The sequence below is a fragment of the Suillus clintonianus genome (assembly GCF_016758775.1).
Source record: "Suillus clintonianus strain FC179 chromosome Unknown DEU56scaffold_15, whole genome shotgun sequence".
Taxonomy (NCBI): domain Eukaryota; kingdom Fungi; phylum Basidiomycota; class Agaricomycetes; order Boletales; family Suillaceae; genus Suillus; species Suillus clintonianus.
The window spans coordinates 36,723-63,884 of NW_024539239.1; the positions used below are offsets into that span (position 1 = coordinate 36,723).

A 27,162-nucleotide genomic window follows, 5' to 3' on the forward strand; every position below is an offset into this window, starting at 1 on the left:
GCCGAAGATGATATCTATCTATTGGATGCGTAGACGACTATCGGTCCCATCGTTGACAATGAAGGATAATCTGCTCCTTTGATCTCTTTGTACGTGACTTGATTTTGGCTGATTTTTGTGTAAACACGCGCGTTCGCATTACCGCTCGGAATCAACCAACTTTGATTGCACGAACATAGCATTTTTATACTATATTTAAGGGAGAATTGTCAAAATGACGTTCACAGCAGCCGAGTGTCTGCTGAGCGTTGCGAGACATTCCTCACGAGCAGCCTTCTGCAAGAGACGGCGATGTTTGAATGCATCATCATGGACGCATTCCATGGCCGAGGCACGAGGTTTTGCAATGCAGGGTATAGGGCAAGTCGCCCCGGGAGCCTTTTACTAAGTTATAGTTCCACTCGTATCGTCTACACTCCTTGTTCCGCTCCTTCGACGTAGTCTTTAGCTCGCCTCCGCTTGTACTAGCTAGAAGCTCGCTTAGGTTGTTTGTGTCGCCCCTCCCTCCGTCTCTCTTAGTCTCTCCAAAGGTCTTAATTTCAATTGTTCGTTCGCGTTTCTTGTTTCGTGTGTCTCGCTTAGCTTTAGTCCTCCGTTCACCACTCAGCCTTGTTTTTGTTTCTTTCATTTTCTTTCCTGCTTCTCTGCTCTCTACCACCCACGCACACACACCTGAAACACATCTTTCAAGTCCGTGTTTGGTCAACACGTTGGACGTGCCATTGTGGGCTCGATCATGTAAAGATGATACATGATTGTATATCAGCCTAGGCCCGTGTAGGCTGCGACATGTATCTGCGGACCAAATAGAAGGGTACAACTTTATGTAAATGTAATCCGTTCCCGAGTCCCGACTTCCAGAATTCAAACAGACTTTGGGCTAGCATCCTCCGCTACTCGAAGAATATGGCATCAGAAGAAGAGTCTTCGTTTGCCTCTTTCATTCTGAAACCAGGTTCATCCCTCCATCCGACGTTTCTTCTCGCTGTCGATGCGGCATTTGCACTGCTATTCTTCGTTTTCCTTTGGTCAGCCTACCTAACGAAAGGCAATCCGCACTTTTTCGTTTTGATGGGTATCCAACTCGCTCTGTGGGCGAGCGTGAAATGGTACGTTGTGTTGGGCATAAAAATGTTGAGCAGTACACTGAGGTCAATGCATAGGTTTGTGCAAGAGCTGAAGAAAGCTCCTCCTGCGAATGTGACGACCAATATGGAGACGAGTACAAATAAAAAAGAACAATGATTTATAGTAGATACACGACGCGCAGAGCAATGTACTCTTCATCGACGTGCCTTGTCATTTCCTTCATGCCAACGTTTCATTCGTTTTGCGCTTTCCTGAGCCAGTGCAAACACTACAGACTGGTGAGTAAGCGTCCAAGTCATAGCTTTAGGCACTAACATTCCCTTTCTGTACCATCAAGCCCTTCTCTGAATGACTGTGCTGTGTCGGCAGAAGGTCCACCTCCTCCCGCAGGGCCAAGCGCAGCGAAATGCTGCGCTTGGTCGATCACCTCGAGCAACCGTCCTTTGAAGGCCTGAACAAAACGACTATTGGCAATATCACACAACGCATGCAGTCAATGTACCTTTGTTAGAACTTCTGATATGCCATTCGCCTGCTCTTCGCCCAAACTTATAGCTAGTTAAGCATGCTCCCTGAAATCAACAGCGAGACTCACATATCCATGACCAACTTCCCAAAACCGTACCATAGTCCACCTGCACCAACCAAGTTGGATAGCTTTACGCTCCGTGGCTCAGCCTTGAGCGCGTTTCTCACTCGTGTAGCAAATGGTGAAGGGATAGTGAAATCAGCCCAGTCACTGAAGATCCGTTTGTTCTTACGCCCACTGGATATCACTTAGACGCACGAGAACAATATGATGTAGGCCAGCCAAATTGGTATTGGTGCCTTTGTCAAGGATTTGATCTAAGGTGGCTTTAACAATGATGACACGCAAGGAAAGGGCAATTGAGACGCGCACGTCACGGTCAGATCCACCTGCGAGGTGGCCCATGTCAGGGATGTCGACTTTAAAAGTACATTGTATTTTCTGGGCCAGGCATTGAGTACTAGAATATAAAGTACAGCGCACAAACCTGATTTTCAGCTAGTATGGCATCAATGGAAAAGTAGTCGTTATCCATGGTGGTGGTCACCCGGTGGCCGCGTTCGTCAACACGCGTTTGTGGCTGAAATTTACGTTCACTTTGGCACAAGCAACACTCACGCGCACGGTCGTCTCAACCTCCAACCGCTCTGTCATGAACCACCTACGTCAAGTATTGCTTTCCTCAAGACGACCGGTTCGTCCGACTTCACTAGCACTCCTCCGCTGTCGCCGAACATTCTCCTTCACATCGCGACTACAAGCCTCTGAAAACGAAGACGCCTTCCTTTCACAATTCAAGAACACTTCAATATTTGGGAAACTTGCGGATAAACCAGAGGCTTTGATGGCACTCCGAGATTTTGCGGAACTCATGAGAGCTCAAGGTCAGACACGAATTCTTGTGATCATGACCAAATGTTCAAGCATCACGCTACCAGGGATTGATGCAAACGCCCCACCTTCGACATTGCAGATGATGAGATTGGCCGCGAACTCGGAGTTTAGGGAAGCAGCACAGAAAGTTGTCACTGAGTTGCAAAATGCGGGTGTGGATCTAACTTCGCAGGTGAGGAAACTTTTCTCAGAGGTTTGCGCTTTCGCCAATTTCTTTCTTTCAGGATACTATACAGGAGCTTATGGGCCTGTCTAAGAAGGTTGGAGGTAATTGAAATGGGTTACTGTAGTGTAAAATAGGTACCTAGTAGTACCTCCTAGTCTCTGATATAAGCGAACTCGCCGGTTGTCCTGTGTTGTGAGCTCCTTTCAATCTTTTGCAGTCATGTCAGACGAGGCAGGACCCTCCGCGGTACGTTCTGAAGCCCCAGAGAGACCCTTGCCATCTACACCGTTCTACTCTATCGAATACCCGGGTTATGTCAAACCCGAATCTGTTCCGTTGGCCGTGAGCAACCTCGGAGGGCCTTCACGCCTTGAAACCGCGTTCAAACGCACCGCGGCCAAGAATGAGGCTCTTCTTGAGCTCAATCTACGACCAGGGAATCCATTTGCTCACCCAATACCGGGCGATATAGTCAGCACCAGCAATATTCTATTGAAAGTCGTGAAACGGACACGAAGGCGCCCGGACGGAGAATATGTCGGGGAGTTCACCGCAGAGGCGGTGGGCATAATCCCGAAGACAGCACGGTTTCGCAGTGAGTCTAATCCATGCTTGCAAGTGTCCCAATAACTCGTTCGTAATTATAAGGTATGGCGGATTACCAGTTTCAACCTGACATGAATGATCCTTTGGCCCAGCTGCGTCTTGCAATGGACCGGATGGATGGTAAGCACAGTGTATTGGTTCGTTGACCCGCATATCTCAACTTCCGAAGTCGATGCAATCCGAAAATACTCGATTCCGGAGGAGAAAGAGGACTATGTGGTTCCAGCTTCCATTCACCCACCCGAGCTAGACCCAGCATTAGCAGAGCAAACCGAGCAATCTTCTGGAACGTGCAGCAACCTGCGGTTATTTCCCCCTCCGCTGTTCAGCCGCCAGAACGTACCGCAAAACTACAAGCGCGTGCTTCTGCTGCGTTCTCCTCTAAATAGCTGACCAGCCCGTAGCTTCAAGGCCAACCCTGCTTCGATAGTGACATCCCTCATCAATGAAGAAACCGGTGAAGAACGCAAGAGGCTCATCAATAAGGGTCGATGGAAAGGCCATGGGCCAGTGACGATCGCTTTCAGTGATCCCAACGTTTGACTCATCCTCTCGTACCTCTGTAACATTTCTGATTCTCTGCAATAGGTTCCTGAGGGCCCTCCTCCAACAGTCGAAATTGCACGCACTCAAGCTAATAGCGAACTTTTGAATCGAATATTGGAAGTGAGCTGATCTTTACCCTTCATTTTTGACTACCCGTTCATTTGAGCAGTTCATGAATGCACGTCCTGTGTGGACTCGCGCTGCTCTTTATAACCAGTTTTCGCCAGCAGAATCAAGAGAAATACACAAGTACGCGCTACATTACGCAAACCACAGAAATCTAACCAGCGGTTACAGCTCGAAAGTTATCATGCCTTTGGCTGGATACATGTTTTCAGATGGACCATGGCGAGATGCAATGATTCGCTTTAAATACGACCCTCGGAAAGAATTGGATGCTCGAATGTGAGTTTTGTGCATATTGCTGCTGGCAAACACTTACTGTCAAGGTCTGAAGATATCAACGGATATATTTCCGGAATGCCAACCACCCCGTGGCACGGCCTTCCGTCGTAGCGCGCCGGCAAGAGGGCAGATCGGCTGCCACATACATCAACAGGTCCATCGAGCAAGAGGAGTCGTTCGAGGCTGATCGACGGTAAGCTTTAAATAGATGTCACTGTGTCCGGCCCAATATAAACAATCACTAGCAAATCACACATATTTGACGGGACCACTCTCACTAAAGAGACAGCCGCGTTCCAATTATGCGACATTCACGATCCCATGTTGAAGGAGATGATTGAAGATGATGAAAACCTTCGGGAAGTCTGTGACGTGAGTCGCTAATGACGTGAAAATGGACTCTCACTGACCATATGTATCGATAGGAACGAGATGGGTGGTACAGTGCACAGGCATTGGAGAGAATCAAGACTGTCCTCCGACACAAGTTTTTCTCACTACTACAAGGATACGTGGCAACACAGGAGGAATGTGAAGCCCTCCTGGAACAGGATGCTGTCGGCAAGTCACAAACCACACGTATCAAGCGCCTTAAATTCGGCAAACACAACATGGCGAAAGGGGCTTTGCGGCCCGAAGATGCAGCTGTGCGTATTTGCAAGTCCTATTTCACGATCCTGTCTTATACCTTCCTCTCTCACAGGCTGCAAGACTGCAAGCAACTCTTGATCGGAATGCCAAAAACCTCCTAGCGAGTCGACGAGAAATGTATGGTGGTCGAAGTTCGCAGACAGCAGACAATTTGCGATAATGTGATAAACGTAAACGATTCCCATTGGCTGACTACGCTACTACTAATGACCGTGTATGGTATTTCGATAACATGAGCTATATGCAGCATTCGTGGACGATGCATTGTCCTACTTACAAGTGGTTGACGTGGCTTGTAGACAAGGTGCTGGAAAATCCCACAGGCGAGTGAAGCCTAGTGAAGCCCATCTGATTATTTCTGTCCTTGAAGAAATTCTTTATCGTGCAACCTGATACCCCTGTTCCATAGACGCCCACCAGTCTGATTTGAACGTTGTTAAACTAGGGTTATCCGAAGGTACTCGGTCGAACTGCGGATCTGCCTCGGGTGTATTACTGCTATGGCGCATGCCGTTCATGCCAAGTTCATGCAAAAGAATAGTGGAGTAGATGATTTCGTCTCATTGCAATCTCTGCAACCCAAATGGCGATAAAGGATCGCGAGCGCTGCGGACAAAAGGCACGGACCCAAGTAGACACCTAAGCAACAACCATTGATTCCCTGCTCTGGGTCTCATGACTTGCTCAGTGACAGTTTGAGTCAATCCCAAATTGGGCACCGGCCGAATTGAAATTGATCGGCCGAGAAACATTGTTTTAACAAAAGGTGCTTTAAAGGACAACAGTGACAGTCAATCTACAATATCATTTATCCTCCCCACCATCGTTTAATCTCCTCCTCCTTATCATTATGCCTGGAACAGTCACTGGTCCTCGAACTCTCCATGATAAAATCTGGGACGATCATGTCGTGTGAGCTCCCCCTGTCCTTGTATCGGTCATGTGCTGATTGACAAGCAGAGATGTGAACGAAGACGGCCTTGCCCTCATTTACATCGACCGGTACGCAAACCAGTTTCTGCGCTATTGACGTAAACTCACTATGTCGCAGGCATCTCGTCCATGAGGTCACGAGCCCTCAGGCGTTTGAAGGCCTGTGAGCATAATTATCAAGCTGACCTTCGTTACAATTTCCTGACAGGCACTTAGGAAGAATGCTGGTAGGCCCGTTCGTCGCCCGGACTGCACCCTTGCCACTGTGGACCATAATATTCCGTATGTTGAAAGATACATTTTTGTTTCACATAGGCTAACATCGTGATAGCACCATATCCCGGAAAAGCTACAAGTCTGTGGATACCTTTGTCGCCGAGCCTGACTCGCGGGCGCAGGTCATGCAACTGGAAGAGAACGTCAAGGATTTTGGGTTGACTTATTTTGGGCTATCTGACAAGCGCCAAGGTTGGCATAAATCCAGTTTAGTGTGTGCGAACGCGAAATGACATCGGTTCCAGGTATCGTGCATATCATTGGTCCCGAGCAAGGCTTCACGGTGAGTTCTATCAGATGTTGACGGCATGGGGTTGATTGCATCTTATCAGTTGCCTGGCATCACTTGCGTGTGCGGTGACTCACATACCTCAAGTATGTTCAATATGCTGCTCGTCGATGCGAGTTGACGTTGATTTGATTATAATAGCACATGGTGCTTTTGGTTCCCTGGCCTTCGGTATTGGAACCTCCGAGGTGGAACATGTCCTCGCTACCCAGACTCTCTTGCAGAGAAAAGGCAAAAACATGCGCATCACCGTCGATGGTGAGCTCGCCGAAGGCGTTAGCTCAAAAGATGTCATTTTACACATCATCGGTGTCATCGGAACTGCTGGTGGTACCGGAAGTGTCATCGAGTACGCCGGCTCGGTATTCCGCAGCATGAGCATGGAGGCTCGGATGAGTGTTTGCAATATGAGCATCGAAGCCGGTGCTCGTGCAGGCATGGTTGCACCTGATGAGATCACGTTTGCGTACCTACGGAACCGTCCTCTCGCTCCAAAGGGCGAGGAATGGGACCGTGCAGAGGCATACTGGAGTACTCTCAGGAGTGACGAGGGCGCTAAGTTTGACATTGAAGTCAACATTAACGCCGCAGATATCCCTCCTACCGTCACCTGGGGCAATTCCCCTCAGGATGTTGTCGCGATTACTGGCAAGGTCCCCGATCCATCTACCATGTCCGACCCTTCGAAACGTGCCTCGGCAGAGCGGGCCTTGGCTTATATGGGCCTGGAAGCAAACACGCCCATGGAGGACCTTACTCTCCAGAAAGTGTTCATTGGGTCCTGCACAAACAGTCGTATAGAAGATCTTCGATCCGCCGCCCGCATCGTCCTCGCTGCCGGTCCAGATGCTAAAGTCGCCCCAAATGTGCAGGCCATGGTCGTTCCCGGATCTGGTCTGATTAAACAGCACGCTGAGGCGGAAGGGTTGGACGCCATCTTCAAACGTGCGGGGTTCGACTGGCGTGAGGCTGGTTGCTCAATGTGCCTGGGCATGAATCCAGATCAGTTGGCCCCTGGTGAACGCTGCGCTAGTACTAGCAATCGCAACTTCGAAGGCCGTCAGGGTGCCGGTGGTCGCACGCACCTCGTCAGCCCTGCTATGGCTGCTGCTGCAGCTATAACGGGCAAGCTGACAGACGTTCGCAAGTTTTTCGGCGCAGATGCAGAGGAAAAGGTTGCTGCTGGTCCTAAGTTGACTCTCGCGAGTGCCTTCGACTTCCTGACCGAGTTCACCGGACCTACGACTGAGCCAGAGCGCCCATCGCATGCCCAGACCACAACCCCTACCTCTTTGCCGCCTGCTTCTTCTCCCTCCGGAGTCTCGAAATTCGTCATTGTGAAAGGCATTGCCGCACCCTTGCATAATGACAATATTGACACCGACATGATCATCCCGAAGCAGTTCTTGAAAACTCTAAAGCGGACTGGTCTTGCCAACGCTTTGTTCTTCGCTCAGCGGTTCGACCCGAAAACTGGGGAAAAGACGGATTTCATTCTGAATAAATCTCCTTATGATCAAGCCAAGATCCTCATCTGCACCGGCAAAAACTTTGGTTGTGGTAGCTCTCGGGAGCACGCAGCTTGGGCTCTGTAAGCGTCCTTGAATTTTTTCATGTTGTGACCTGCTCACAAAGCCCTTTCAACAGGAATGACTTCGGAATCCGCTGCGTAATCGCGCCAAGCTTCGCGGACATCTTCCGCAACAACACGATGCAAAACGGCATGCTGCCATTGCCCCTGTCTGAGGAGTACTGCAAGGACCTCGCTGCGGATGCAGAAGCAGGCGTGGAGATTGAGGTGGATCTCGAGAAGCAGGAAGTTAGGCGTAGTGGAAAGCCGACCATCACTTTCAGCGTCGATCCGTTTAGGCGGCACTGCCTTGTCAACGGGTTAGACGACATCGGCCTGACTCTGCAGAGGGAGGAGGCAATTGCTTCATTTGAGGAGAAACGTAGTGCTCTCTGGTCGTGGTTAGATGGGTTCGGATACCAGGGTCAGAAGATTCCTGTTGCGGGCACGACGAAACCGGGCAAGAAGATGGAGTGGTAAAGTTGAACTTTGGCGAGAAACAAATGTACTAGTACTGGGATATACGATTATGTACTTGAATCAAATGAATTGGGTTCCGCGCGCGAAATAAAGGACTTTATTGGTGTCCGCATGTTCAGCCTAATAGTAAGACCACATACGGTGCTTCTTTTACATAAGTGAGCACTACTGCCAGTGCATTTTCGCCTATTTTCGCTCCCTAAAATATTGCTTGTAGCTACGGACGACGAGGATGGCCCCTACCAAGTCCCGAGATCCTCAGCCAGTCAAAGTCACATCCAAACCGACAACTACCAAGCCCGCTCACCGTGATCCGATCCAGTTGGGAGCTCAGCCTAAAGCTGAGCCCAAAGAGCCACCCAATGCCACTGGGCGGCATGCGACAAAGCAGACATCGTCTCAGCAAGTTTACACTAAGAAGATACCACATCGCTCTGGCAAGCCTATGATCATCAACTGGTTTCAGCGCAAGTTATCTGCTACTGTAAAGCCGAGCAGGATTGCAGATAACGTGTCTGCGCCGGGCACCTCACACAAGGCCCCCAATGGCAACAACGGTGCAAGCGCGTCTCCGTCTCATTCTAGGTCGAATAGTCGTTCGGTATCTTCTCCTTTGCCGCAAATCATGCCAAGTTCATCGCAAAGACAGGGAGCAATTGGTAATGGCAGTCGAAACGGTTATACCGCCTCTCAACGGAAAACTATCTCTCTAAATGGAGAGGGTGATTTGGATACTGGGTTCATATATTCAGACGACGAAGATCTCGACGCGTCGACTTATCGCTCGTCACTAGCTCGTGACTCCTTTTGGTCTCCTACAAGTGCGCTCGAAGCGGACGAAGATGCCTCTCTCAGACCTCTCCCCCCCAGCTCACCTCCCTCTCCCTCGCTATCCCACTCCTCCTCTTCCTATCTATCCAATTCTCGCACCTTCAGAAGCATCGCCGCAAGCACCAAACCAACTACTGTATTAAGCGTCGACCTTGGTCCTGCTGGAGTAGGACACATAGCACAAGTTCCTATCACACCGGTATCCCAAGCTAATCCTCGGTTTTCACCCCATGTACGAACATCATCCACTGGAACAAACAGTGGGTTGATAGGCAGTGGAGCATCCGTTACGTTCTCTGCACTCCCGCCCTCCCTTCAATCATCTTCTCGCCCACCTTCCTCCCTGAATTTTAGCTCATCTACGCCGGTATTGCTGGGTCCGTCACCTCACGTGCCTGGACTACAAGCCCCTCTGTATACCGCATATCATCCAAGAAACAATCCTCGGCCCTCTTCACCGCCCATGGATAATGCTTCTGTTTTGACCCTCGCTTCTTCAGCTTATGCTATTTCTGGGGCACGTTTGACAATGGGATCTATGGGCTCAACTGCATTGTCGGGACTGATTGGAGGCGGAGACTCGATTTCTCACTTAGAGGACAGCTTTACCGGAGATGCAGAAGGCGACGTCATGAGCCAGTTTGTTCTTGGAGATGATGATCGCCAAGATGTTGATGTGGAACGCGACGTAGATGCCAGTGTACGTGCTCTTCGTCCACGGAGCTCCCGGAGAGGAAGTTGGGAGAGTGAGGTTAGTGGATGGAGTGCTAGGATTCTGGGAGCGGGCGGCGCCATAAGCATGGGCAGCAAGAGCCTGTGGACAAGCAATATTAGCACCAAGACTGGCGGTCCTCTGAGCATGGAAGATGATGAAGCCACCGGCGATTTGGGGACTTCACTTGAAGAAAAGACACCATCGGACGGACCAGATCAAGCTGACGTGCTCGCACCTGACGTGCTCGCGCCCGAGGCGCCTGCCGCACGCGACGGACAGCACTCGACCAAGGAGGCGGTGGTTGAAGAATCCTCCGAATCTGTTGATGATGTTCCTGCTACCCTCGGCCGGGCTTCAGGATCCACAACAATTCATAAGCTCCCCCTAGCGGAGACCTAAGGCATGTGCATGAGCGTGTCGGTGGCCTCACAGCTGAATGTTTCCCTCTACTACTAGAATACTGGGAGGCGATGTCGATTTTACTCTGGATCACTGGGGTCAGGCACAACCAGATGTCACAGCGGCTTTCTTTCTTGCTACTTTATGTATGTTCTTCGTTCATGTTATACACTGCAGTTACCATCACTCTCCTTGACGTTGTTCTGATCATTGACGCGCATATCACTCTCATTTACATAGCTCTGCATCTCATTCTCTACCATCTTGTACACCAAATTTTATTGTTACGCATCTGCTCGCCCCATGCAGTCTTATAGGACACTTCCGAGTCCTCCGCCGCTATACACAGCAGCACAGTGCACATGGGACACCCTGCTGACCTCCATGAAGTACTAGTACTATTGTGACACGTTAGTCATGTGCGAAAACCCGACTTACTCGTTTTAAGCTTAGCAATGCGCGTGATGGGCCATGCTGATTCAGAGGTACTTCTCCAAGCGCGTGTCCTTACTTAATCTATGCTATTCGGCAGTTTCTTGATACGTCTTAACGACAGCTGGGATGTCGGTTCTCGATCGCTTCCCTGCGGTCTTGGTTATCTGTGGGGCGTAGCCAAAATGAAGTTAGGACTTGGAGTTGCTGGTATTGCTATCTCCCTTGCTGCTACCGCCCGGGCGGACTGCCCAGACTACACCACTTATGCACAGGTGAATGATTCCCAGATGGTTAAATATCTTGCTCAATGGCGCAGAGTCCTCAAGGGAATCCCTCCTCTGGCCCTCTGCGATTGCCTTACATGCGGCCCGACCCCGCTTGCAGGACTTTCAACAGCACTTCAGTGGAGGTATGACGCGTCTAATGTTAGAAGGACAATGTGGAACTAAGGTGTCTGCAGAAAGTTATTCTGGACATGAAGTCACGTCTGAAAGACCCTGACGTTGCGCGTCTCTTTGAGAATACTTTCCCAAATACCCTCGGTACGTAACCTAATTGTTGCGGCAATGGTCACCCATGAAACCCTAACAGATACTACGGTGAAATACTACGATGAGGTATGAGTGATAGTCCCTGTTTTCTACGCGTTCTAACTGCCGCAGGAGGAGAACTTGGCATTCATCATTACCGGGGTGAGCCACTTTCCTCCGATATGAATAACATATTGATGGTTGCGTCTTCCAGGATATCACGTCCGTTGCTCCCTTTATTGGACTCCATATTTCATATTGATTTCCATTGCCGCTTGAAGTGCGCAGTGGTTGCGTGATACTGGCAATCAGGTACCTCAGTCTCTAAAACTTGCATTTACATTGTATTCAGCTTTTTCTTCTTTCAGTTTGCTCATTACCACGCCCTTCTCTCTGTTGATGCCGAACTCGCCAACCTGGTTAAGGCTGTGATTAATAACGAAGCCCGCTATATTTCACAGTATCCTTATTGTGGTGCCTTCCAACCTCCCCCTGAAAGCGGTTTGGCACCCTCCATCAATGATTGGGCTCTTGGTGTCGTCGTTAATCCGTCAGTTTTTCGCTCATCTTGGTGATGCGCGTCCTGTGATGCTCTTTGCACAGCCCTGTGAATAACCAAACAGTGTTTGAGTGCAAGGTTTGCATCTTGAAAATCACTTGAACACTCAGGCTGACATACACCTCATCTTCAGTATGAAATCGACTCGCTGTGTGGCTTCATCAAGCTTTCCTACTCTTACTATGAAGCAACTAAAGACACATCCATGATGAATGCCGAATGTTTGTCTTTCGTTCAGTTTAGTTGCACGAGGTTTTCATTCTTGGTGCAGGGCTCGCCGCTATTGACCAGATCTTTCGTGTCATCGACGAGCAGTCCCAAGCCTCCTTTGATGCTGGTTGGAACTTCGTCTCTTACTACAACTGGACAGGTCTTCCAGGCTCCCTTCCTGGTGCAGTAAATAATGGTGGAAATGGTGAACCTAAGGGGTATACGGGTATGGTTGGGACGCACCACAGACCTTCCGATGACTTGAGCACATTCGGTGAGCTTCTTTGGAGGCCACTTGGTTCCTCTGATGATGTTCGTCGCTTTCAGCCTTCCTCACGCCGGCTAATGCCATGTTGAGCGTTCAGCTAACCAATCTGGCTACTATTTTGGACCACGCTGGTGTAGCCCCTGATATTAGCGCTCGGGCGAAGCACTGGAGCAAAACGATAGAACAGGCCATCTGGGAACACACAGTACGTCGAGTGTGACAGAATTTCTGCATTTCGCCGATACCTTTGTCGTAGGTTGTTGATGGTATCTTTGCATACGAGACTAATGGTATGTCATCGAGAGCTGTTTTTGCACCAGTTACGAAGGACTCTACTAGGATTGGGTTCACGTTATGTGATGGACGATGCAAACGTTCCAGTAGGTGTCCAAGGTCATGATGTCGAAGCAAGCTATTAACCTGAATAGTCTCTCCTGTCGCTTCCCTACCTTGGTTTCCTGGACATGAACCACCCTGATTACGTGAAGACCAAGAATATGCTCATGTCCCGCGGAAACCCTTACTACGCCAAGGGTCAAAGTTTCAATGGCATTGGGTAAGCGTGATCGAGAAAGAATGAGTGCCTATTTCTGACACAAGGCAGTGGACCTCACATAGATGTCTGGAACCCTTGGTAATGATTGGCAGATTGGAGCTCGAGATTTAGTGGTCTGATCGTTCTATATAGGCCCATGTCTCAGGTCACCAACATCTTCGGAACCAATGATGATGAGGAAATCTTGACCTCGTTGTACACTATTGTTAATGTGGGTGTCACAAGATGTTATTAATTGATTCTCCCCTGACTGCGCACGCACGCAGAACACTGGCGGCCTGGGTTTGATCCACGAGTCGATCAACATCTACAATGTATCAGACTATACTCGCCCTTGGTTCGCGTGGGCTAATAGTTATTTCGCTGAGATGCTTCTGGACCTCGCGCAGAGAAAGCCTCACCTGATATTTACGGATAATGACCCTTACACACCTGGAGAGTAATTCTAGATTGTGTCAAGTCACCTAGATATTGATAGGCTTGTCTACTATGATGCAATACCGTCCACTAGCACTGTCTGTCAATGATCCACTCACACACTTTGTGCTGCCGCCTGCTGCGGCAAAGTCAACTAGCCTGAGTGTGGGTGATGGTAGCGCTAATTGTGATGCTGAGCCACAGCCACCACTGTCAGCTGTGAATCACTGCTGTCAACTAATACGCTTTATGTTGAACTGGCAAACATTTCTAAGATTTATCCTTCCTTCAACTTCAACCATTTCCCTTCTCCTTCTCCTTCCTTCATATTGATTAAATGGCGCTGGCTCCGCGCGAGATCGGAACACTAATTGTTGTTGTCTTGAAAGCGGTGTGTATTGAGTTCAACATTCTATTAACCTTTACATGTATCTGACATGGCGAGCAGAAAAATCTGCCCAATAAGAGGCATATAGGAAAGCAAGCACCATACTGTTGTGCGTTCTTGAACGAAGAGAAACGTCGTACAAAGGCGATCAAGCGGGGCGGTCAACACCCAGAGTGGGACGAAGAATTCCGCTTTACTGTATACGAGGCCACGGACGATGAACTAAACTCGCAATCGTCGGACACTCCCCCACCCCCTCCACCGAAGAAGGGTCGACCGAAGAAAATAAAGGGCGGGAATTCGATGAGACTTCAGTGCTATGCGGATGATCCTCGTGAACCAGACTTGATCGGAGAGGCAGTGGTCGACTTGACAGAGGTTCTCACAAAGGGAGAGACGGACGGTATGTGATATGCTAGGATTTGCATTGGTCTTCAATCTGATTTGTTCAATCTTTTGGCAGAGTGGTTCACACTCATGTACAAGGACAAATATGCAGGGGAGGTGTACATTGAACTAACTTTCTGGTCAAACGTATGTGTCGATTGGGCTACTTGTCTCGGATCATCTCATAAGGTTGTGTGTAGGAACCTCCTCCAGGTAAAAGAAATGCGCCGAAAGCAGCTGCTGGGAATATCAATTACGGTGGTCCAGGAAATTTCGTGCCAGCTAATGGCAGTACCCCTTCTTTGAACGGATCCAGCGCACATTCGACTCCTTCCCGACTTTCTGTCTCTAGTAGCACCCTCGACAGCCATCTGCCATCTACTATTCGTTCATCACACTCGAGAGCAGAGCTCTATGCGCCCGCATATGAGCAATGGAGCCGCGTATCGCCATCGCCTGCTGATCAACTTGCCAATGACTTTGGTGAATTAGGTGTCATGGATCCTAGAAGACGGGAGAGCTTTCCGGTATGTTTTCCTTCTATGTGGCGTAGATGTTGTCATGACCAGTGACTTAGCCCGCGCAAACGATACGTCCCTCAACGTCTGCGGGCTTTAGTTCCTTGCCTTTGCAACCGCACGCACATGATCAGCATACACTTGATAACGGAACGTTGGCGACCTCACACGATGGGGTGCGAGCTGCCACTACCTTACCATCCAGGATACCTTCGGGTCCTGTTCCATACTATCCTCCTTATGAAAATGGTTCGACTACCAATCATCCACCCCCTCCCCCATCCCGACAAGGACACGCTGGGCCGCGATATAGTTTGCCGGCTTCCTCCTCGGGATTCAAGCCGATACCATCACCATCCACGTCTTCTTTTGGAACGATGACAACGTACCCATCAGAGCAATCCGGTTTCTTAGCGCAGGAAAGACCTCCATTACCGATCCCTCCATCTTACCCTCCAGCTCCCGTCAACTACTCGCCTCCTCACCAGATCGGCCATCCTTCCCTTCCCCCTCTTCCACCCCCTCATGTCACAACGGTACCTCCCCCCAATGCGTCTCATCAAATTTCACACTCATATAGCACGCCGCAGCTACACAGTCATGACAAATACCAATATTCAGATCCCCATGGACCAACTGTTGCATTCCCATCACAAGAGTATATACCATCAACATCAGGCCCTCAGACATACCACACATACGCTCCCACAACGCCATCACCACCTCACGATTATGCTTCTACTTCCCAGCATATCCCAGTATCACGAGGTTCAAGACCACTGCCTCAACCTCAGATGGCTAACAATGCACCACGAACTCGCCATCTTTCCGTAGCTGTACCTCCGTCATCAAGCTTCCCTCAATCACTGAATGCGCGTAGTCCAATCCCCTCTAATTTTCCCAACGGTTCAGCCTACCAAAACACCCCTCCACCCCCACCCCTTCCAACGCAGTATCATTCCACCGCCCAGCCCCATTCTGGGCATCCATCGCCTCAAGGGGATCCGCAGAATCCAGGCGCAGCATCCTATGCTCTTTTTCCGACTTCGCCGGCTCAGCCGCACTCAAATGTGTCCCCAGTACGACCTAGCCTGCCGCAGCCTCCCATGGGATATCATCCTGTGCAGCCTGCATATCAGCCCCTCCCTCAGCCGCCCCCGCCCCAACCCGATCTGTCACGTCACGGACAGCTTCATCCCCCCCCTTCATTACTGGTAAATGCCCCACCCGCCAATCATTCTTATTTCCCTGGCCCGCCCCCTCGGCCTCCGCAGATGATTGATCATTCTCATTGGGGTCAGCAAGGAAACTATGGACAGCCAGCGCCCACACAAGGAGACTGGCAATAAGTCGAATGTGCGTAGTAATAATGCTCCATCGCAGTAGCAATGTAGACATATTTCGGACTGTTCATCCTTCCGTTTTCTGTTCAACCATGGTTGATCCACGGTTGACCCACGGCACTGTCGCTCCTTAGCACACAATACCTGTAAAGAACTGCTGTATCTGAAGATCATCTATTAACGATATTTGACGCGAAGTCTGGAGGTATTTTGGACAGAGGTGTCACGAAGGATCTTCGTTGGACCGTTCTTCCAGTCGTCGAGTCCTTTCTGCTCGCCATTTTGCAATTTCGGTTTCTGTTGCGACGAGCCCTCGACGAGCAAGGTCTATCCTGGCCTCACGACGAATAGCATGCTCAGACTGCCGCCTTTCTGCCTCGTGAGTCAAAAGGGCATTATCTGCCCCGATCACTAGACCACCCAAGGTGACTGCAAGGAATGGGCCAGTTGTTACACAGTTGCCTGAGACGGGGATTCTCGGCACACTCACATACGGAGACCAGGAATGCTTTGAATGGCAGTGTCTGTCGTCTTTCATATAAGGTGTTAATTACTGTACATGAAGCCATCCGTTGTCACCGCACCGGAAGAGTGGCCATGCATAATGGGCAAACGTGACGACCCCAACGCCGAAAGCTCCTGCTCGGGCTGCTCCCTGCAAGTTCGATGTTTTTGCTTCAGCCCATGTTCGAATAGCACAAGAAATATTGCTATTCGCACCTTCGTCGCGGCCCTCACTTGTACAGTATATGCTGCATCGACTTCCCGCTGTAACTGGGAACGATCTGACATTATTTGGAGTACTTCGGAGCGGATTCCGGAACGATGGGTTTGCCATAACAATTCTATCTGGTAAACCTATCATTCCAATACCCGTGTTCTGTACAATATAACGATAGACTAAAACTAAACAGTAAAATAATGCACATCGGCGAAGGTTATAGTGTACCACATTTCATGTATTCAGGTGTGATTCAATCTCATCACATCACCGCGCTTTGAAAAAGCCAATAGGTCGGACTCCGTCTTCAACACCTGCACCACCTGGTCATTGCTGAAACAAGAAACCTTCGATGAATTCAAGATGAATGAACGAAACCTGCACGATAGGGTGAAACCAACATACAAATGCAAGCTGTTCCCGAACATTGCGCAAGTCCCAGAGACGCACGCCACCATTGCGACTTCCCGAGGCGAAAAGATGAGACCAGGTATCTCCTTTAATGAAACGACCATGCAACTCGGTCGTGTAAAAGCCAAAGCGTTCAGCCGGGTGCTCCGGAACCATACGATGGTCACGAAGCTCGAACTGCAGATCTCGATGGCCAACCTGTGGTCATGTTAGAAAAGGGGTCATATTAGACAATGAGTTGCCATGTCCACCTCAAGCAAAGTGCAGAAAGGTGATTCCGTCTTATGTGCGTGATACGGAGAATTGGATGTCTTGAATGTATGCACAACACGTTCCGAAGACAGGTCCCATAAATGGACATTGCAATCCGCCCCAGCGGATATGAGTTTGTGACTAGTATCACGAATGGGAAGCAGGGACTGGATCACAGATGTGTGCTTGATTGCCAAAAGTGTCGAGGAGACGCCCATTAAATCTTGAGAGAAATTCCAAATATGAACGGTATGGTCATGACCTCCACTGGCAAACATAAGTGGTTGCATCATTGTCGACACAGCACTCGTCCCCCCCTTTTTGGTCTTATTCCAAGGACGATCGACAGCGCGAAGACTGGTCCCCTTGTGAATTCAGATACATTAAAAGAATGGGATTGAACACTCGCGAATGCTCACCCTGGAGGTTTGGAATGTCAAGTATGAGATTTGTTTCTCTTCGCGTGCATGAGCCAGGACGACGACCGACGTATCACCCGCGTGAAGTACACATGCATCATCAACGGACTCTTGAGCTGGGGCAGTCGGCCTACGAAGGTTATGCTGGAATACCAGGCTAGGCATATCCAGGCTCTCAACGAAGCCGCGCATAGACACGGTTATAAGAGACGAATTCCAGTGTGCACTAAGTACGCGGCGAGGCTTATCGTGGGTGTCGAGAGGAACGCGAGAAGGACCAGGACCAGTGCTGAACATCAAACTGGTATTTTTTGGGGAAATCTTGTTCGGGCCGTTGGCTAGCGTCTCGGAGGATGCTTGAGCTGGTTCTTCCATGCTGCCGTCTCTGCTGATAAGATCACATAGTAGGACATGATCATCAGAATCGCTATCGGGTATGACAATCGGTTCCGCGGCAGAAGTTACATCCAAAGCGGATAGTGTCTTAGATACCGACTTTATCTTTAAGACTCCAGAGCGGAAGAAGCGTGTCTGCATTGTAGGAGGAATATTTATATGTGTGTCCGGAGGATCAACAGTAAGGTCGATGATCTCTTCTGGGGGAGGTACAACTCGAGATGGGAAAGCTTTCTGCTTGCCTGGAGCGAAGCTCTTTCTTTGAGACATCGCTGCATTTGTTGAGTAGGAGCCTGGAACCAGCCCCAATGAAGAGTGCATGAAAGATTTCGCCAGCTGTGGCAGTCTTGGAGCTGAGCTGCCTGTATCCTCGATGGGGCGGACCTTGGGAGTCTCCTCGTCATATCCAGAAGCGCAGCCCTTTCCTGCAATTCAGCAAGGGTGTTATTCACGAATGAGTACAGCGAAGTCACCATTGAAACCTCCAGAGTGTTATTCGCCCTCTTATCATGCTGTAACTTCTTTCGAACAGCGTGCGCCCTACCACTAGGCAATTCACGTTGCACGGCTGTTTCACGAAGAGACCGAAAGTACGTGTATTAATGACTGTCATCCAGAATATTTCGAAATTCACCTCCACTCATCTTTCTAGGAACAATACGATTGTCGTGAATTGCTTTGTAAGGGGACAAAACAGCCTGTGCTTCGTGATCGCCAGGGATGACTTTCGAGCATTGTGAAGGTGGAGGAATGTTAATATGGGGTAATCCTCGGCTCTGGAAGTGCCTTTCTGAGCCTTGAGACTCCCCTGAAGAAAACTGCTGAGAATTGAACTTCGTTCGCTTGGGCGAGCGTTGGTTCGATTGTTCTAGACTACCCGAAGGCTCGAGTTTGATATGATCGATCGAACGACCCGATACATTCGATGAAGAGGCCGAGAAATTTGTGTTCGAATTATTCCACAAGGGAGACGTGGTAGAGTGGGGGGCAAAGTTCCTTTGATTAAATGGGCGATTCGGCGGACGACCTCGACTAGCATCAAAGCCTCTGAATAATCCACGGTGTCCTCCACGACGAGCAACTTGGATAGCGGGTACGAAAGACTTCCCCTTGCGATCTAGGCGGACTTCATTTGGTTGTCGATCTTCCATGCAGAGTGACCTGGTTCAGGAGCCGGGAGTATTTTAAGCTAGGATGAGTAGATAGTGAAACATATTAGTGTACATTTGTTTGGCTTCGTCTTAATTTGGTCGAGTACTATTGAACTTGAGCGGAAATTCGGAATCAATTAAGCTTAAGAGTCAACAATATTCCAGTTTTCTCCAGCATTGCTGCATGGCCCTACAAGCTTCAAGTTCCAAGAGATCAAGTTCTCCAATCTCAGGACCTGTGAAACGCCTCAAATATGAAAGAACTAATTCAGAGGGTTGTGTGCCCTACGCTCGCCCCCTCCCACTTACAGCGGCCTACGGAGTGGAGGCAATAAATTTTGCTCCAGGCACTAGAGTCTCCGCTTTCACTCACGCAGATTTTGAAACAATGCTCCGCGAGAGGCAGCATCTCCTATTCACCCAAGGTCGAAGGGTTGTCGGCTTGCCGCTCGTCTTGTGAGTCTGCGGTGATTAGACTCGCACATGGGAGTCGCTGATCTTGGGTTGGTGTGAAGCGATGATGGCGTGATCCTGCACTGGTATTTATTCTTCAGACACAAGTAACTCCTTAGTGACAAAGTTCTGCCAGGGTCTCTGATTCTGGTATCGAGGACAGCAACAGTGAAGCAGGGCCGAGTCTGAGTTCGGAGTCGTCTGCTTTTTCACCCGACGGCAGTATTCCACCCTTGCCTGAAGTGAAAACTTCAATATCCGGTCCTGTAGCGGCTGGAAATAAGGGCCGACGTGACGCAAACCTGAGGTACGATGCTCTTGCGCCACAACTCGATGAGTTGCGCTGTGGCTTACCTATAGTAGCCGAACTGCAAGTCCTTCCGACTCCGATTCCGAAATTCAAATTATTTCGTTCAGAGTAGGAGGCAACGAGGTGAAGAAAAACGAACGCCTGGAAGAAAGTTCACATAAGCTTGCTCAGGTCAAGAGCGAAGTACCTGCACACGGCAGCACTTCTGGACAAGATGGCGATGAGCGAATCTCCTTGTCCGAGAATATACCTAGCTTCTCGAAACCAAGAACGGTTTCTTCGATGCGCCGAGACCAAGCCATGGCCGAATTGTGTGGAGACTGGTCGTCTAGCATGCGAAGTTCCTCTATGGCTCCCAGCTCTGACGATGACAGACCCAATGAGCCTACGGACGTTAAGGAGGTTGTAAAGGCCTCGTCATCAAGGACTGAAGTCAGACCCCCTCGTACGCGAACGGTCGGTGCATTGCGAGGACAGAGACCCACCAGTCAACGACCATCCATGTCAACTTCCCTCAAAAGAAGCACTGCAGCCGCACCCAGTGGTGTACCATCCCAACCTGGTAAACGGAACAACTGTCACACTTCTGACCACACGTCATCGACGGAGGACGGAAGTGAAAGCGATGTTTCACTGCGATCGCGACGGGCGATTTCACTATTCTCGGAATCGAGCTCAGACCAGGAAGTCGTTAGACTGCCCTTGCTCAAACGAGTGCCACTGCCAAAGACTCCTCACGGCCGCTCCAGGAGGTTGTTGATCCCGGCTTCTGACAGTCTACCATTGGCTGCGATAAGTATGCGGGCAGATGCCCAGTTTATACACCGCCAAGACCAGTGAGTTCCGATGTCATTACCTCCTGTCCACATATTTTCACTTCGAGCAATTGGTCAGATTTCGTCTCACGTTGAACTCTCTCCCTAACCCGGGAGTCCAACAACATGTGGAAGATGCGTGTGTCGTGGGTGACACTGTTGTCATTGGCTACAATAGCGGGCCAACTCAGGTTACATTCATCCCTATTACTGTGCGTGTATTGCATTTGGGTATTACGAGACATTCACCTTCCATTAGACAGAAGCTCCTTGCAGAGTCGATGCGCGGGCTTTGCCACATGTCAGCTCTCCTCAGATGTCAAGATCTTCTGGGGTGGGTATAAGGTGCCTCGCCGCGATGCATGCGGCGGCCGGCTCTGTTGAATTTTTTACAGGAGGTCACGACCGACGCATTTTTAAGTGGAGCGCCGATGCGCAATCTCTAGAAGAGCCGACCGTCACCAACATTAATGCCTTCCTGGATTCTGGTGTCTCCGCGATGGCTTATCGCCATCACGACAACTCCCTCGTGTCCTCTGATACTAAGAAACTATATGTTACGGACCTTACCCGATTGCACACGCCTAGCCCAGCCCAGGTCTCCAACGATGTCAATCAGATACATGTCCACCCCCAAATGCCAAACTTGACGCTGCTGGAGGTGAGATGCTCCGTTAATTTGCAAAGTTGGACTTTGATAGGCTTCGCAGGTCCGACATCTCGATCATCAAATATTGATTTTTGACCGCAGGAGGGGTGGCTTCGACAAAGCTCCATGTTGCACATTTGGATATCGCGATGCTAAAGCAAGATTTCAGTCATCGTACACTAAGGGCAGCATCCACCATACTTTTTTTGCACGTGGTCATCAAGATGGAACTGTTGTCCTCTGGGACTTCCGTAACGTTAAGGTACACTCATTTTTGCTATCCAATGGCGAATTTTTCTTACTCTGACACACGAAGAACATTGTGACGAAGAGACAAAGCCAGCTCACTGAGTCGGTGGTGCATACAGTGATTTCGGACAGCCACGTTGTGACTTTCGGCGATGGTGTGGCAAGTGGTGTGGTGACGTTTTTGAACGATTTTTTGCATAGTTGACAACTGTCCCTTGGTCCTCTTCATCACCCTGAGTTGCGATCCTGGCGGATACCTTCCAGCCTGGCAAACCACGCATGTTTATTCCATTACCAATATTTCTGCCGACTGTTTACAGTATAGATCTTGAATCTGCGAATAGGACGGATGTGATCAACACTTTGCGTGTGTGATGGCTCGAGAAACGATACGTCAAATGGACCAAACCTAACTTGAAAAGTAGGTAATGGAAGGTTCTGTTGCATATGATCGTTCAGCGCTAACTTCAAAGACACACTACCGCCGTCAGAGCAAGGATATGGGAATGTAGCCGTGCTTAGGCCCACATTGCCAATGGTCATGCGTTCAACTTCTGACCCAGAACATATACGGGGTTAGTGACACATCGTTCCGCCTGATCCGAGCAATAATTGTTGAAGGAGATGGTGCCAACAATCTTTGACATCAAAGCAGCGGGACGGACCCCGCATGTGGACAACCGATGATCCAGCAGTATGTTGCGAGCTCAAAAAAAGGATTGATCGACTCGAGAATGAGGGAACCTGGTGCATCTGGTATAAAATAATTAAGTCATAGAAGGACAGCAACCTCACCATTGCCTGCAAGGAGGCTGTAGCGGCAGCTGGAGAGTAGATTCATTTCCCGAGGGTTGAGTACGAAACTGATGTGATAATGCCAACATTAGTCTCCAAAATGGTGGTAGATTGCCCCCTTGGCCAGGTATTAATCTTAGATGCACTGGAAGTTGGCAGACACACATGACGGGTTCTCCAAGGTCAGGAGACCATGTAGTACGCGTAAGAAGGACACTGCCAATTCTAAAATCGTCAGATATTCTTTGAGCTTCCAGAAGACTTAGGGTCATGGGGACCCATGGGTAGATTACCGAATGACCGTGTGTTGACTTGTGGGTCAAGAAAACGATGACCTCAGTTGATAACGCGTGACAACGTGTTTTCGATTGTTTGAGCAACACGACCAAATTGGGAAAATATCTATTCTTCTCTTTACTTCCAACCGCGCGGTCAATGTCCAAGGCTCTGAAGGCGAAAAGTCAGCTGGTGGCAAGTACTTCCCTGCAACGTTTTCTCGCTTGAGTAATAAAACTATTCTAGCGCATTCTGGTGGCTGCGGGAAAGGCTGCACCCACACCACCCGTCGGTCCAGCGCTTGGTGCGCGTGGTGTAAAATCTATGGATTTCTGCAAGGAGTTCAATGCGCGAACTGCGCACATTGAACCTGGGGTTCCAACTCCTACTTTAATCACCGTTGAGCCTGACCGCACTTTCTCGTTTATCACCAAGACACCACCAACGACCTACCTCTTGAAAAAAACTGCGGGTATAGAAAAGGGAACAGGTCGCCCTGGTCATGAAGTCACCGGAACAATTAGTCTCAAACACGTGTATGAAGTCGCAAAAATTAAAGCCAAGGATGCGCATCTCAAGCATTTGAAGCTCGAATCGATCGCTAGTACTGTTATTGGCACAGCGAAAAGTTTGGGTTTACAAGTTGTGCCGTGACCTCCTGTCACAGGTATTCGCAGGAAAGGTACGCAAATGTGGTGTTGCATTGTTCTCCTGATGGGCTTACGATCGAGATTCGACTCGTGCGTGCCGCACCTTATCAATCTGAATCAAGACATGCGATCTCTCATCGAGTCCTTAGAACACGGGGTCGCCACCGCATCCCCCAGTCGATATTTGTATGATAGGCCTTGATCGGACGTACTCCAAAGTCAAAGGACTGGTTGCGCACTAATCTACATCGTGTAATGAAGAGATGGAATGGGAAGCGCCTGATGCAACGAGGAGCAAGTGGGCAAGGTTGAGTTCATTCACCTTAAATTACGCTTCTCTCTCTTCATTTGAACAAGCACTCTCCGGTCTTCGTAAACCGAGGTTGCCTTCTAGCGAGCGCTCCATTAACTCCAGGCCAGGTTGCCTAATTCAGAATTCATGAAACTTTATTTGAGCTTCCTCCACCCCCTTCATCCTCAGGCATAGGCGGTATTTTTGCCGCAGCGTTTAGCAGAGGTCATGGGCTTATCACTAGTACCTTTGTCCTGCTTATGGGATCTCCCGCCATGCTGTTGACACGCCTCGCTCAGGTTTAACCGCATCTATCCCGCATTCATAGGACACGTTCTCAGGTCTAGTTCCACCGCCAATGTCATGTATCCGACCTGCCATTTGGAGAGGCTTCCTTACCGCGTGTAGACTGGTGAAGATCTCCTCGTCCTCTTATTTCTTTCTTTGATTCGTGCGTTCTTTGAGTATTCTCGGCAACCTTCTCATGCCAGACTGCTTGCTGATCCTTCGGTGACTCAGTGTATAAACGAACTTTTTGCTCTTGTGAGATAGAAGGTCGCATGTGTCATACCGGGTGACCTCTTCGACGCCAATCTACCAGTCTTAGAGGAATCAGCGCTTGTGTGTTGAACGCGTGTTGTTCCTCGATCATGTCGGCCTCGACCTGAGTTGCTGCATCGGACCATTGCTCCACAGACAAGTCTCCAGACCACATAACGACACCACGCTTCCTCGTCTACACGTTTGTTGTGTCCTCATCTTTATCTGTCACAAGTCCACGTTGTCGATGAATATTCGCGATCAGGTGAAAAACAAGAGGGGTATGCGGATGTTATCAAGCTATTCCACAATATAAAAGACCGGGTTTTCAACGTCGGACTCCCCAACACCTGGCGAAAACCAGCACCTACTCTCGACAGCCCTCTTCCTTTGTTTACGCTATGGCAGCACCATCAAACGAGGTACTTTCGTGGACCAGCCAGGATCCGCGCGAGAGCCAACTCTTTAATGCCTGGGGTGTTGTCTATCGCTTTGCGGTATGCAGCTCCGCAACGTTCATAGGTCGTAATGGACCCTGATCAACATCCTTAGACTGTAGTGGCCCCTAGTGGGCAGAGTACTACTACCCTCTGGCGAGCGGTACGAGCTAACAAGGAAGACCGCGTCGCAAAATTGGAATGGGCATCGAATGGCGGCCTCGGCCGTGCAGTAATAGGCAAGGTAGAGTTAAACTCATGTGGCGTCCTTTATATCCCTTCTGACCGTGTTCCCTCAGAATACAGTCCCGATGTCCGACTTGGTTCGCCCCGATCCACGCTACCCGGTCAGTTGCATCAAATCTTCTGATCGCGATATCGCTTACACTATCCATAGGGCGCGCGCATATTCAACGCACCCGATGGTCTGACATATCGCTGGCGGCAGGCCCCCGGCTCTGCTGATGTCGTGGTAGGTCTCTACATCTTGTCCTCCCGGAAGTAAAACCAACTATTGCTCCCGCAGCTGGAAGATTCCGCTGGAAATATGGTCGCAGTCTTCCGCCCCACACGACCAACGCGGTATCAAATCGGGGATGTCTATGGCGAGCTGCACTTTCTGCGAAACGCTGGAGCAGCTACCATCGTGAGTACTTGTTACCCCTCTCGCTACGCGAGAGCTCAATTTTATTTTTCCCCATTTCAGATGCATCCCCCAATCATGGACACGGTCACAGTGACCGCGATGCTATACCGATTTTGCCAGGCATTTGGTCTTTGATGTCATTTTTAACGCATGTTAGCAATCTTATTCACACTGTAAATTGGCCCATATTCCCTTTGTACGTATCATTGTTGAACTCTTCCATACATGTAATGCTATCCATTTCATTCGAGAGAAATTTTCTTCCGAACGAGCCGGGCGCAGCATCAACAGCGACTTTGACATCTTCCGATGATCGATAACACGCATTTTCGGCACTCACGTGTAAGTCCACGATGCAAGTATACCTCGTTGTGCCACCAATCGCCCACAATCATTGCGCTAATGCGACATAATCAAACCGTCATTTGATTTAATACAATCTGAGTCCAAATGACGCCGTATCTACAATTTCCCCTTTGCCAAGGGCACCTCTTCTGATGTCACGGCGTCAACAATCTCATCTATGGTACGTACAACCCATTCGGTGCCTTCATCACTTGATAAATACTTGTCTTCATCGTTCAAGTTCTCCACATTGCGGGCCTTGAGAAGCCCGAAAACGTGGCTGATCAGCTGAGGTCCGACTCTGGTTTCAGCACGGAGAGTAGCGATGCCGACGACTGATCCAAGAGCGCGGGTGAGGTTTCCTTGCTCCAAGTCCCCTCGCGGCAACGGCGACAAGATCGTACCATAGGCCTGAATGATAAATGCTGTCACAGTGAATTAGACTCATATGTGTAGTGTGTGTAGCAAAAAATAAACTCGAGGCGCGTTTACACCGGGGTTGATAAGACCATGGGGTAAATGGAATCAAGAACGTACTGATGAAATCAGGATGAAGGTCCCCCAACTTATTATACAGCTTCACCGCGTGAGGCTGGTAAATTGAATTCCATAGCGCCTGACCCCTTGCGACGGTCGCCTCGATGGATTGCGGAGTTGCTTCCCTGAAGAAAATTTACGGGAAAAAAAAAGATATGACGCTGGGACACTGCCTCGTGTTCAGAGACCACGTACCTGATGGAGTTCTTCCGTAACGCGGCGTAGACGTCTTCTTCGAGTGCGTCCTTTAGCCCCGTCAAGGACAGAATCGTCTGGAATTACGTTGAGTCACCTGACCTCGGCGGCGCAGGTATCCGAGGCCATCAAACTTCTGAATCTCATGCAAGTTGCACTTACTCGAGGTACACCAACGAAGATGACGCTCTTTAGTGCGGCTTCCCGCATGATGGCAGCTTTGTACACGACCTCCGCAAGGCTCTTTCGCGATTCAGGCAAGCTGGGATCACTCCTGGTAACGAACCGATACAAGTGGCCAACAGAAGAGGGTCTGTTGATGGTAAGGAGTGTGCATGTCTGTTATCTCCGATTAAATGGGGCTAGAAGAGCAATTTCGCAAGAGGGATACGTACCGAGAGGACGAGCCATCCGTTTTCAGCGTTTCGCTGTTTTGCCTCGTTCAGGGTGCGGTTGAACACGTTATGAAGTCTTCCGAGAGAGGGACTTGGCCAAGCATCCGGGTTACGGAGCGTCAAAAGTTGTTTAACTGCAGGCGGTAAATGTTTGACCATGTCGTGCTCTCTCGTTGTTCGGGGAAATGAGGGGGACTATATACGTGAGGTCGGACTTGTAAGTCCGACCTGCTGATCC

The 27,162-nt window shown here is 49.6% G+C and overlaps 14 protein-coding genes across 14 annotated transcripts; 10 read left to right on the forward strand and 4 right to left on the reverse strand.

The window, feature by feature from the left end:
* The first annotated feature begins 549 nt into the window (after positions 1-549).
* DEU56DRAFT_785530 (uncharacterized protein) lies at positions 550-1,427 on the forward strand. The gene is made up of 2 exons (XM_041352284.1): positions 550-1,109; positions 1,164-1,427. The coding sequence occupies exons 1-2, from the start codon at positions 907-909 to the stop codon at positions 1,243-1,245; spliced, it is 285 nt and encodes a 94-aa protein (XP_041211461.1). The 5' UTR covers positions 550-906; the 3' UTR covers positions 1,246-1,427.
* DEU56DRAFT_785538 (uncharacterized protein) lies at positions 1,089-2,188 on the reverse strand. Its single transcript, XM_041352285.1, has 7 exons — positions 2,106-2,188; positions 1,991-2,059; positions 1,877-1,935; positions 1,685-1,828; positions 1,592-1,637; positions 1,405-1,540; positions 1,089-1,357 (listed from the first exon to the last, which is right to left on the reverse strand). Exons 1-7 carry the CDS (start codon positions 2,151-2,153, stop codon positions 1,284-1,286), a joined length of 576 nt encoding a protein of 191 aa, XP_041211462.1. The 5' UTR covers positions 2,154-2,188; the 3' UTR covers positions 1,089-1,283.
* Positions 2,189-2,861, forward strand: DEU56DRAFT_785542 (uncharacterized protein). The gene is made up of 3 exons (XM_041352286.1): positions 2,189-2,502; positions 2,557-2,684; positions 2,737-2,861. Exons 1-3 carry the CDS (start codon positions 2,271-2,273, stop codon positions 2,785-2,787), a joined length of 411 nt encoding a protein of 136 aa, XP_041211463.1. The 5' UTR covers positions 2,189-2,270; the 3' UTR covers positions 2,788-2,861.
* DEU56DRAFT_785547 (RNA polymerase III transcription factor IIIC subunit-domain-containing protein) lies at positions 2,862-5,244 on the forward strand. Its single transcript, XM_041352287.1, has 11 exons — positions 2,862-3,273; positions 3,327-3,404; positions 3,454-3,640; positions 3,689-3,821; positions 3,873-3,950; positions 4,000-4,079; positions 4,128-4,235; positions 4,288-4,428; positions 4,481-4,607; positions 4,661-4,882; positions 4,939-5,244. The coding sequence occupies exons 1-11, from the start codon at positions 2,898-2,900 to the stop codon at positions 5,044-5,046; spliced, it is 1,638 nt and encodes a 545-aa protein (XP_041211464.1). The 5' UTR covers positions 2,862-2,897; the 3' UTR covers positions 5,047-5,244.
* A 367-nt stretch (positions 5,245-5,611) lies between these two features.
* On the forward strand, positions 5,612-8,526 carry DEU56DRAFT_785552 (aconitase family-domain-containing protein). The gene is made up of 9 exons (XM_041352288.1): positions 5,612-5,798; positions 5,847-5,888; positions 5,938-5,982; positions 6,036-6,101; positions 6,151-6,287; positions 6,341-6,378; positions 6,428-6,470; positions 6,526-7,975; positions 8,032-8,526. The coding sequence occupies exons 1-9, from the start codon at positions 5,737-5,739 to the stop codon at positions 8,432-8,434; spliced, it is 2,286 nt and encodes a 761-aa protein (XP_041211465.1). The 5' UTR covers positions 5,612-5,736; the 3' UTR covers positions 8,435-8,526.
* Positions 8,527-8,594: 68 nt separating this feature from the next.
* DEU56DRAFT_785560 (uncharacterized protein) lies at positions 8,595-10,800 on the forward strand. The gene has a single exon (XM_041352289.1). It carries the CDS (start codon positions 8,667-8,669, stop codon positions 10,377-10,379), a length of 1,713 nt encoding a protein of 570 aa, XP_041211466.1. The 5' UTR covers positions 8,595-8,666; the 3' UTR covers positions 10,380-10,800.
* Positions 10,801-10,815: 15 nt separating this feature from the next.
* DEU56DRAFT_785564 (Six-hairpin glycosidase-like protein) lies at positions 10,816-13,567 on the forward strand. The gene is made up of 18 exons (XM_041352290.1): positions 10,816-11,086; positions 11,131-11,223; positions 11,275-11,356; positions 11,406-11,431; positions 11,477-11,506; positions 11,559-11,566; positions 11,626-11,656; positions 11,713-11,894; positions 11,948-11,981; positions 12,037-12,124; positions 12,175-12,387; positions 12,441-12,586; positions 12,638-12,671; positions 12,721-12,761; positions 12,810-12,937; positions 12,986-13,015; positions 13,070-13,148; positions 13,204-13,567. Exons 1-18 carry the CDS (start codon positions 10,898-10,900, stop codon positions 13,378-13,380), a joined length of 1,611 nt encoding a protein of 536 aa, XP_041211467.1. The 5' UTR covers positions 10,816-10,897; the 3' UTR covers positions 13,381-13,567.
* Positions 13,524-16,105, forward strand: DEU56DRAFT_147649 (uncharacterized protein). Its single transcript, XM_041344771.1, has 5 exons — positions 13,524-13,745; positions 13,803-14,145; positions 14,206-14,276; positions 14,330-14,656; positions 14,707-16,105. Exons 1-5 carry the CDS (start codon positions 13,692-13,694, stop codon positions 15,994-15,996), a joined length of 2,085 nt encoding a protein of 694 aa, XP_041211468.1. The 5' UTR covers positions 13,524-13,691; the 3' UTR covers positions 15,997-16,105.
* Positions 16,106-16,213: 108 nt separating this feature from the next.
* Positions 16,214-16,782, reverse strand: DEU56DRAFT_731467 (uncharacterized protein; the record flags this gene model as incomplete). The annotated part of the gene is made up of 4 exons (XM_041348216.1): positions 16,214-16,419; positions 16,481-16,521; positions 16,575-16,645; positions 16,711-16,782. 4 exons carry the CDS (start codon positions 16,780-16,782, stop codon positions 16,214-16,216), a joined length of 390 nt encoding a protein of 129 aa, XP_041211469.1.
* A 171-nt stretch (positions 16,783-16,953) lies between these two features.
* DEU56DRAFT_731024 (WD40-repeat-containing domain protein) lies at positions 16,954-18,090 on the reverse strand (the record flags this gene model as incomplete). Its single annotated transcript, XM_041348202.1, has 4 exons — positions 16,954-17,058; positions 17,117-17,320; positions 17,374-17,739; positions 17,794-18,090. The coding sequence occupies 4 exons, from the start codon at positions 18,088-18,090 to the stop codon at positions 16,954-16,956; spliced, it is 972 nt and encodes a 323-aa protein (XP_041211470.1).
* A 1,838-nt stretch (positions 18,091-19,928) lies between these two features.
* Positions 19,929-22,180, forward strand: DEU56DRAFT_785604 (uncharacterized protein). The gene is made up of 5 exons (XM_041352291.1): positions 19,929-20,939; positions 20,998-21,130; positions 21,178-21,579; positions 21,629-21,829; positions 21,884-22,180. The coding sequence occupies exons 1-5, from the start codon at positions 20,386-20,388 to the stop codon at positions 22,019-22,021; spliced, it is 1,428 nt and encodes a 475-aa protein (XP_041211471.1). The 5' UTR covers positions 19,929-20,385; the 3' UTR covers positions 22,022-22,180.
* Positions 22,181-23,046: 866 nt separating this feature from the next.
* Positions 23,047-23,541, forward strand: DEU56DRAFT_869916 (ribosomal protein L11, RNA binding domain-containing protein; the record flags this gene model as incomplete). Its single annotated transcript, XM_041355593.1, has 2 exons — positions 23,047-23,082; positions 23,134-23,541. 2 exons carry the CDS (start codon positions 23,047-23,049, stop codon positions 23,539-23,541), a joined length of 444 nt encoding a protein of 147 aa, XP_041211472.1.
* Positions 23,542-24,770: 1,229 nt separating this feature from the next.
* Positions 24,771-25,587, forward strand: DEU56DRAFT_731045 (uncharacterized protein; the record flags this gene model as incomplete). Its single annotated transcript, XM_041348204.1, has 6 exons — positions 24,771-24,866; positions 24,922-25,050; positions 25,106-25,153; positions 25,204-25,278; positions 25,333-25,452; positions 25,513-25,587. The coding sequence occupies 6 exons, from the start codon at positions 24,771-24,773 to the stop codon at positions 25,585-25,587; spliced, it is 543 nt and encodes a 180-aa protein (XP_041211473.1).
* DEU56DRAFT_147859 (uncharacterized protein) lies at positions 25,513-27,143 on the reverse strand. The gene is made up of 5 exons (XM_041344773.1): positions 26,925-27,143; positions 26,692-26,868; positions 26,530-26,606; positions 26,335-26,459; positions 25,513-26,222 (listed from the first exon to the last, which is right to left on the reverse strand). Exons 1-5 carry the CDS (start codon positions 27,081-27,083, stop codon positions 25,915-25,917), a joined length of 846 nt encoding a protein of 281 aa, XP_041211474.1. The 5' UTR covers positions 27,084-27,143; the 3' UTR covers positions 25,513-25,914.
* Positions 27,144-27,162: the final 19 nt, after the last annotated feature.

Coding starts and splice junctions, on each gene's coding strand:
- DEU56DRAFT_785564 (XM_041352290.1), top strand. CDS start 10,898: ATGCTATTCGGCAGTTTCTTGATACGTCTTAACGACAGCTGGGATGTC. Junction 11,895..11,947: donor CTTGGTGTCGTCGTTAATCC/GTCAGTTTTTCG, acceptor CTCTTTGCACAG/CCCTGTGAATAACCAAACAG. Junction 12,762..12,809: donor TGGACGATGCAAACGTTCCA/GTAGGTGTCCAA, acceptor TAACCTGAATAG/TCTCTCCTGTCGCTTCCCTA.
- DEU56DRAFT_147649 (XM_041344771.1), top strand. CDS start 13,692: ATGGCGCTGGCTCCGCGCGAGATCGGAACACTAATTGTTGTTGTCTTG. Junction 13,746..13,802: donor TTGTTGTTGTCTTGAAAGCG/GTGTGTATTGAG, acceptor CATGGCGAGCAG/AAAAATCTGCCCAATAAGAG. Junction 14,277..14,329: donor AACTAACTTTCTGGTCAAAC/GTATGTGTCGAT, acceptor GGTTGTGTGTAG/GAACCTCCTCCAGGTAAAAG.
- DEU56DRAFT_785547 (XM_041352287.1), top strand. CDS start 2,898: ATGTCAGACGAGGCAGGACCCTCCGCGGTACGTTCTGAAGCCCCAGAG. Junction 4,429..4,480: donor TCGTTCGAGGCTGATCGACG/GTAAGCTTTAAA, acceptor AACAATCACTAG/CAAATCACACATATTTGACG. Junction 4,608..4,660: donor ACCTTCGGGAAGTCTGTGAC/GTGAGTCGCTAA, acceptor ATGTATCGATAG/GAACGAGATGGGTGGTACAG.
- DEU56DRAFT_785542 (XM_041352286.1), top strand. CDS start 2,271: ATGAACCACCTACGTCAAGTATTGCTTTCCTCAAGACGACCGGTTCGT. Junction 2,503..2,556: donor GGAACTCATGAGAGCTCAAG/GTCAGACACGAA, acceptor TCACGCTACCAG/GGATTGATGCAAACGCCCCA. Junction 2,685..2,736: donor GTGTGGATCTAACTTCGCAG/GTGAGGAAACTT, acceptor TCTTTCTTTCAG/GATACTATACAGGAGCTTAT.
- DEU56DRAFT_785530 (XM_041352284.1), top strand. CDS start 907: ATGGCATCAGAAGAAGAGTCTTCGTTTGCCTCTTTCATTCTGAAACCA. Junction 1,110..1,163: donor CTGTGGGCGAGCGTGAAATG/GTACGTTGTGTT, acceptor GTCAATGCATAG/GTTTGTGCAAGAGCTGAAGA.
- DEU56DRAFT_785604 (XM_041352291.1), top strand. CDS start 20,386: ATGCGCCGAGACCAAGCCATGGCCGAATTGTGTGGAGACTGGTCGTCT. Junction 20,940..20,997: donor TTTATACACCGCCAAGACCA/GTGAGTTCCGAT, acceptor GCAATTGGTCAG/ATTTCGTCTCACGTTGAACT. Junction 21,580..21,628: donor CAAACTTGACGCTGCTGGAG/GTGAGATGCTCC, acceptor TAGGCTTCGCAG/GTCCGACATCTCGATCATCA.
- DEU56DRAFT_785560 (XM_041352289.1), top strand. CDS start 8,667: ATGGCCCCTACCAAGTCCCGAGATCCTCAGCCAGTCAAAGTCACATCC.
- DEU56DRAFT_785552 (XM_041352288.1), top strand. CDS start 5,737: ATGCCTGGAACAGTCACTGGTCCTCGAACTCTCCATGATAAAATCTGG. Junction 5,799..5,846: donor ATCTGGGACGATCATGTCGT/GTGAGCTCCCCC, acceptor ATTGACAAGCAG/AGATGTGAACGAAGACGGCC. Junction 6,102..6,150: donor ACTGTGGACCATAATATTCC/GTATGTTGAAAG, acceptor ACATCGTGATAG/CACCATATCCCGGAAAAGCT.
- DEU56DRAFT_785538 (XM_041352285.1), bottom strand. CDS start 2,153: ATGGATAACGACTACTTTTCCATTGATGCCATACTAGCTGAAAATCAG. Junction 2,060..2,105: donor CCATACTAGCTGAAAATCAG/GTTTGTGCGCTG, acceptor TGCCTGGCCCAG/AAAATACAATGTACTTTTAA. Junction 1,829..1,876: donor GCCTACATCATATTGTTCTC/GTGCGTCTAAGT, acceptor ACGGATCTTCAG/TGACTGGGCTGATTTCACTA.
- DEU56DRAFT_147859 (XM_041344773.1), bottom strand. CDS start 27,083: ATGGTCAAACATTTACCGCCTGCAGTTAAACAACTTTTGACGCTCCGT. Junction 26,607..26,691: donor TCTTCGTTGGTGTACCTCGA/GTAAGTGCAACT, acceptor ACGTAATTCCAG/ACGATTCTGTCCTTGACGGG. Junction 26,460..26,529: donor TTACGGAAGAACTCCATCAG/GTACGTGGTCTC, acceptor AATTTTCTTCAG/GGAAGCAACTCCGCAATCCA.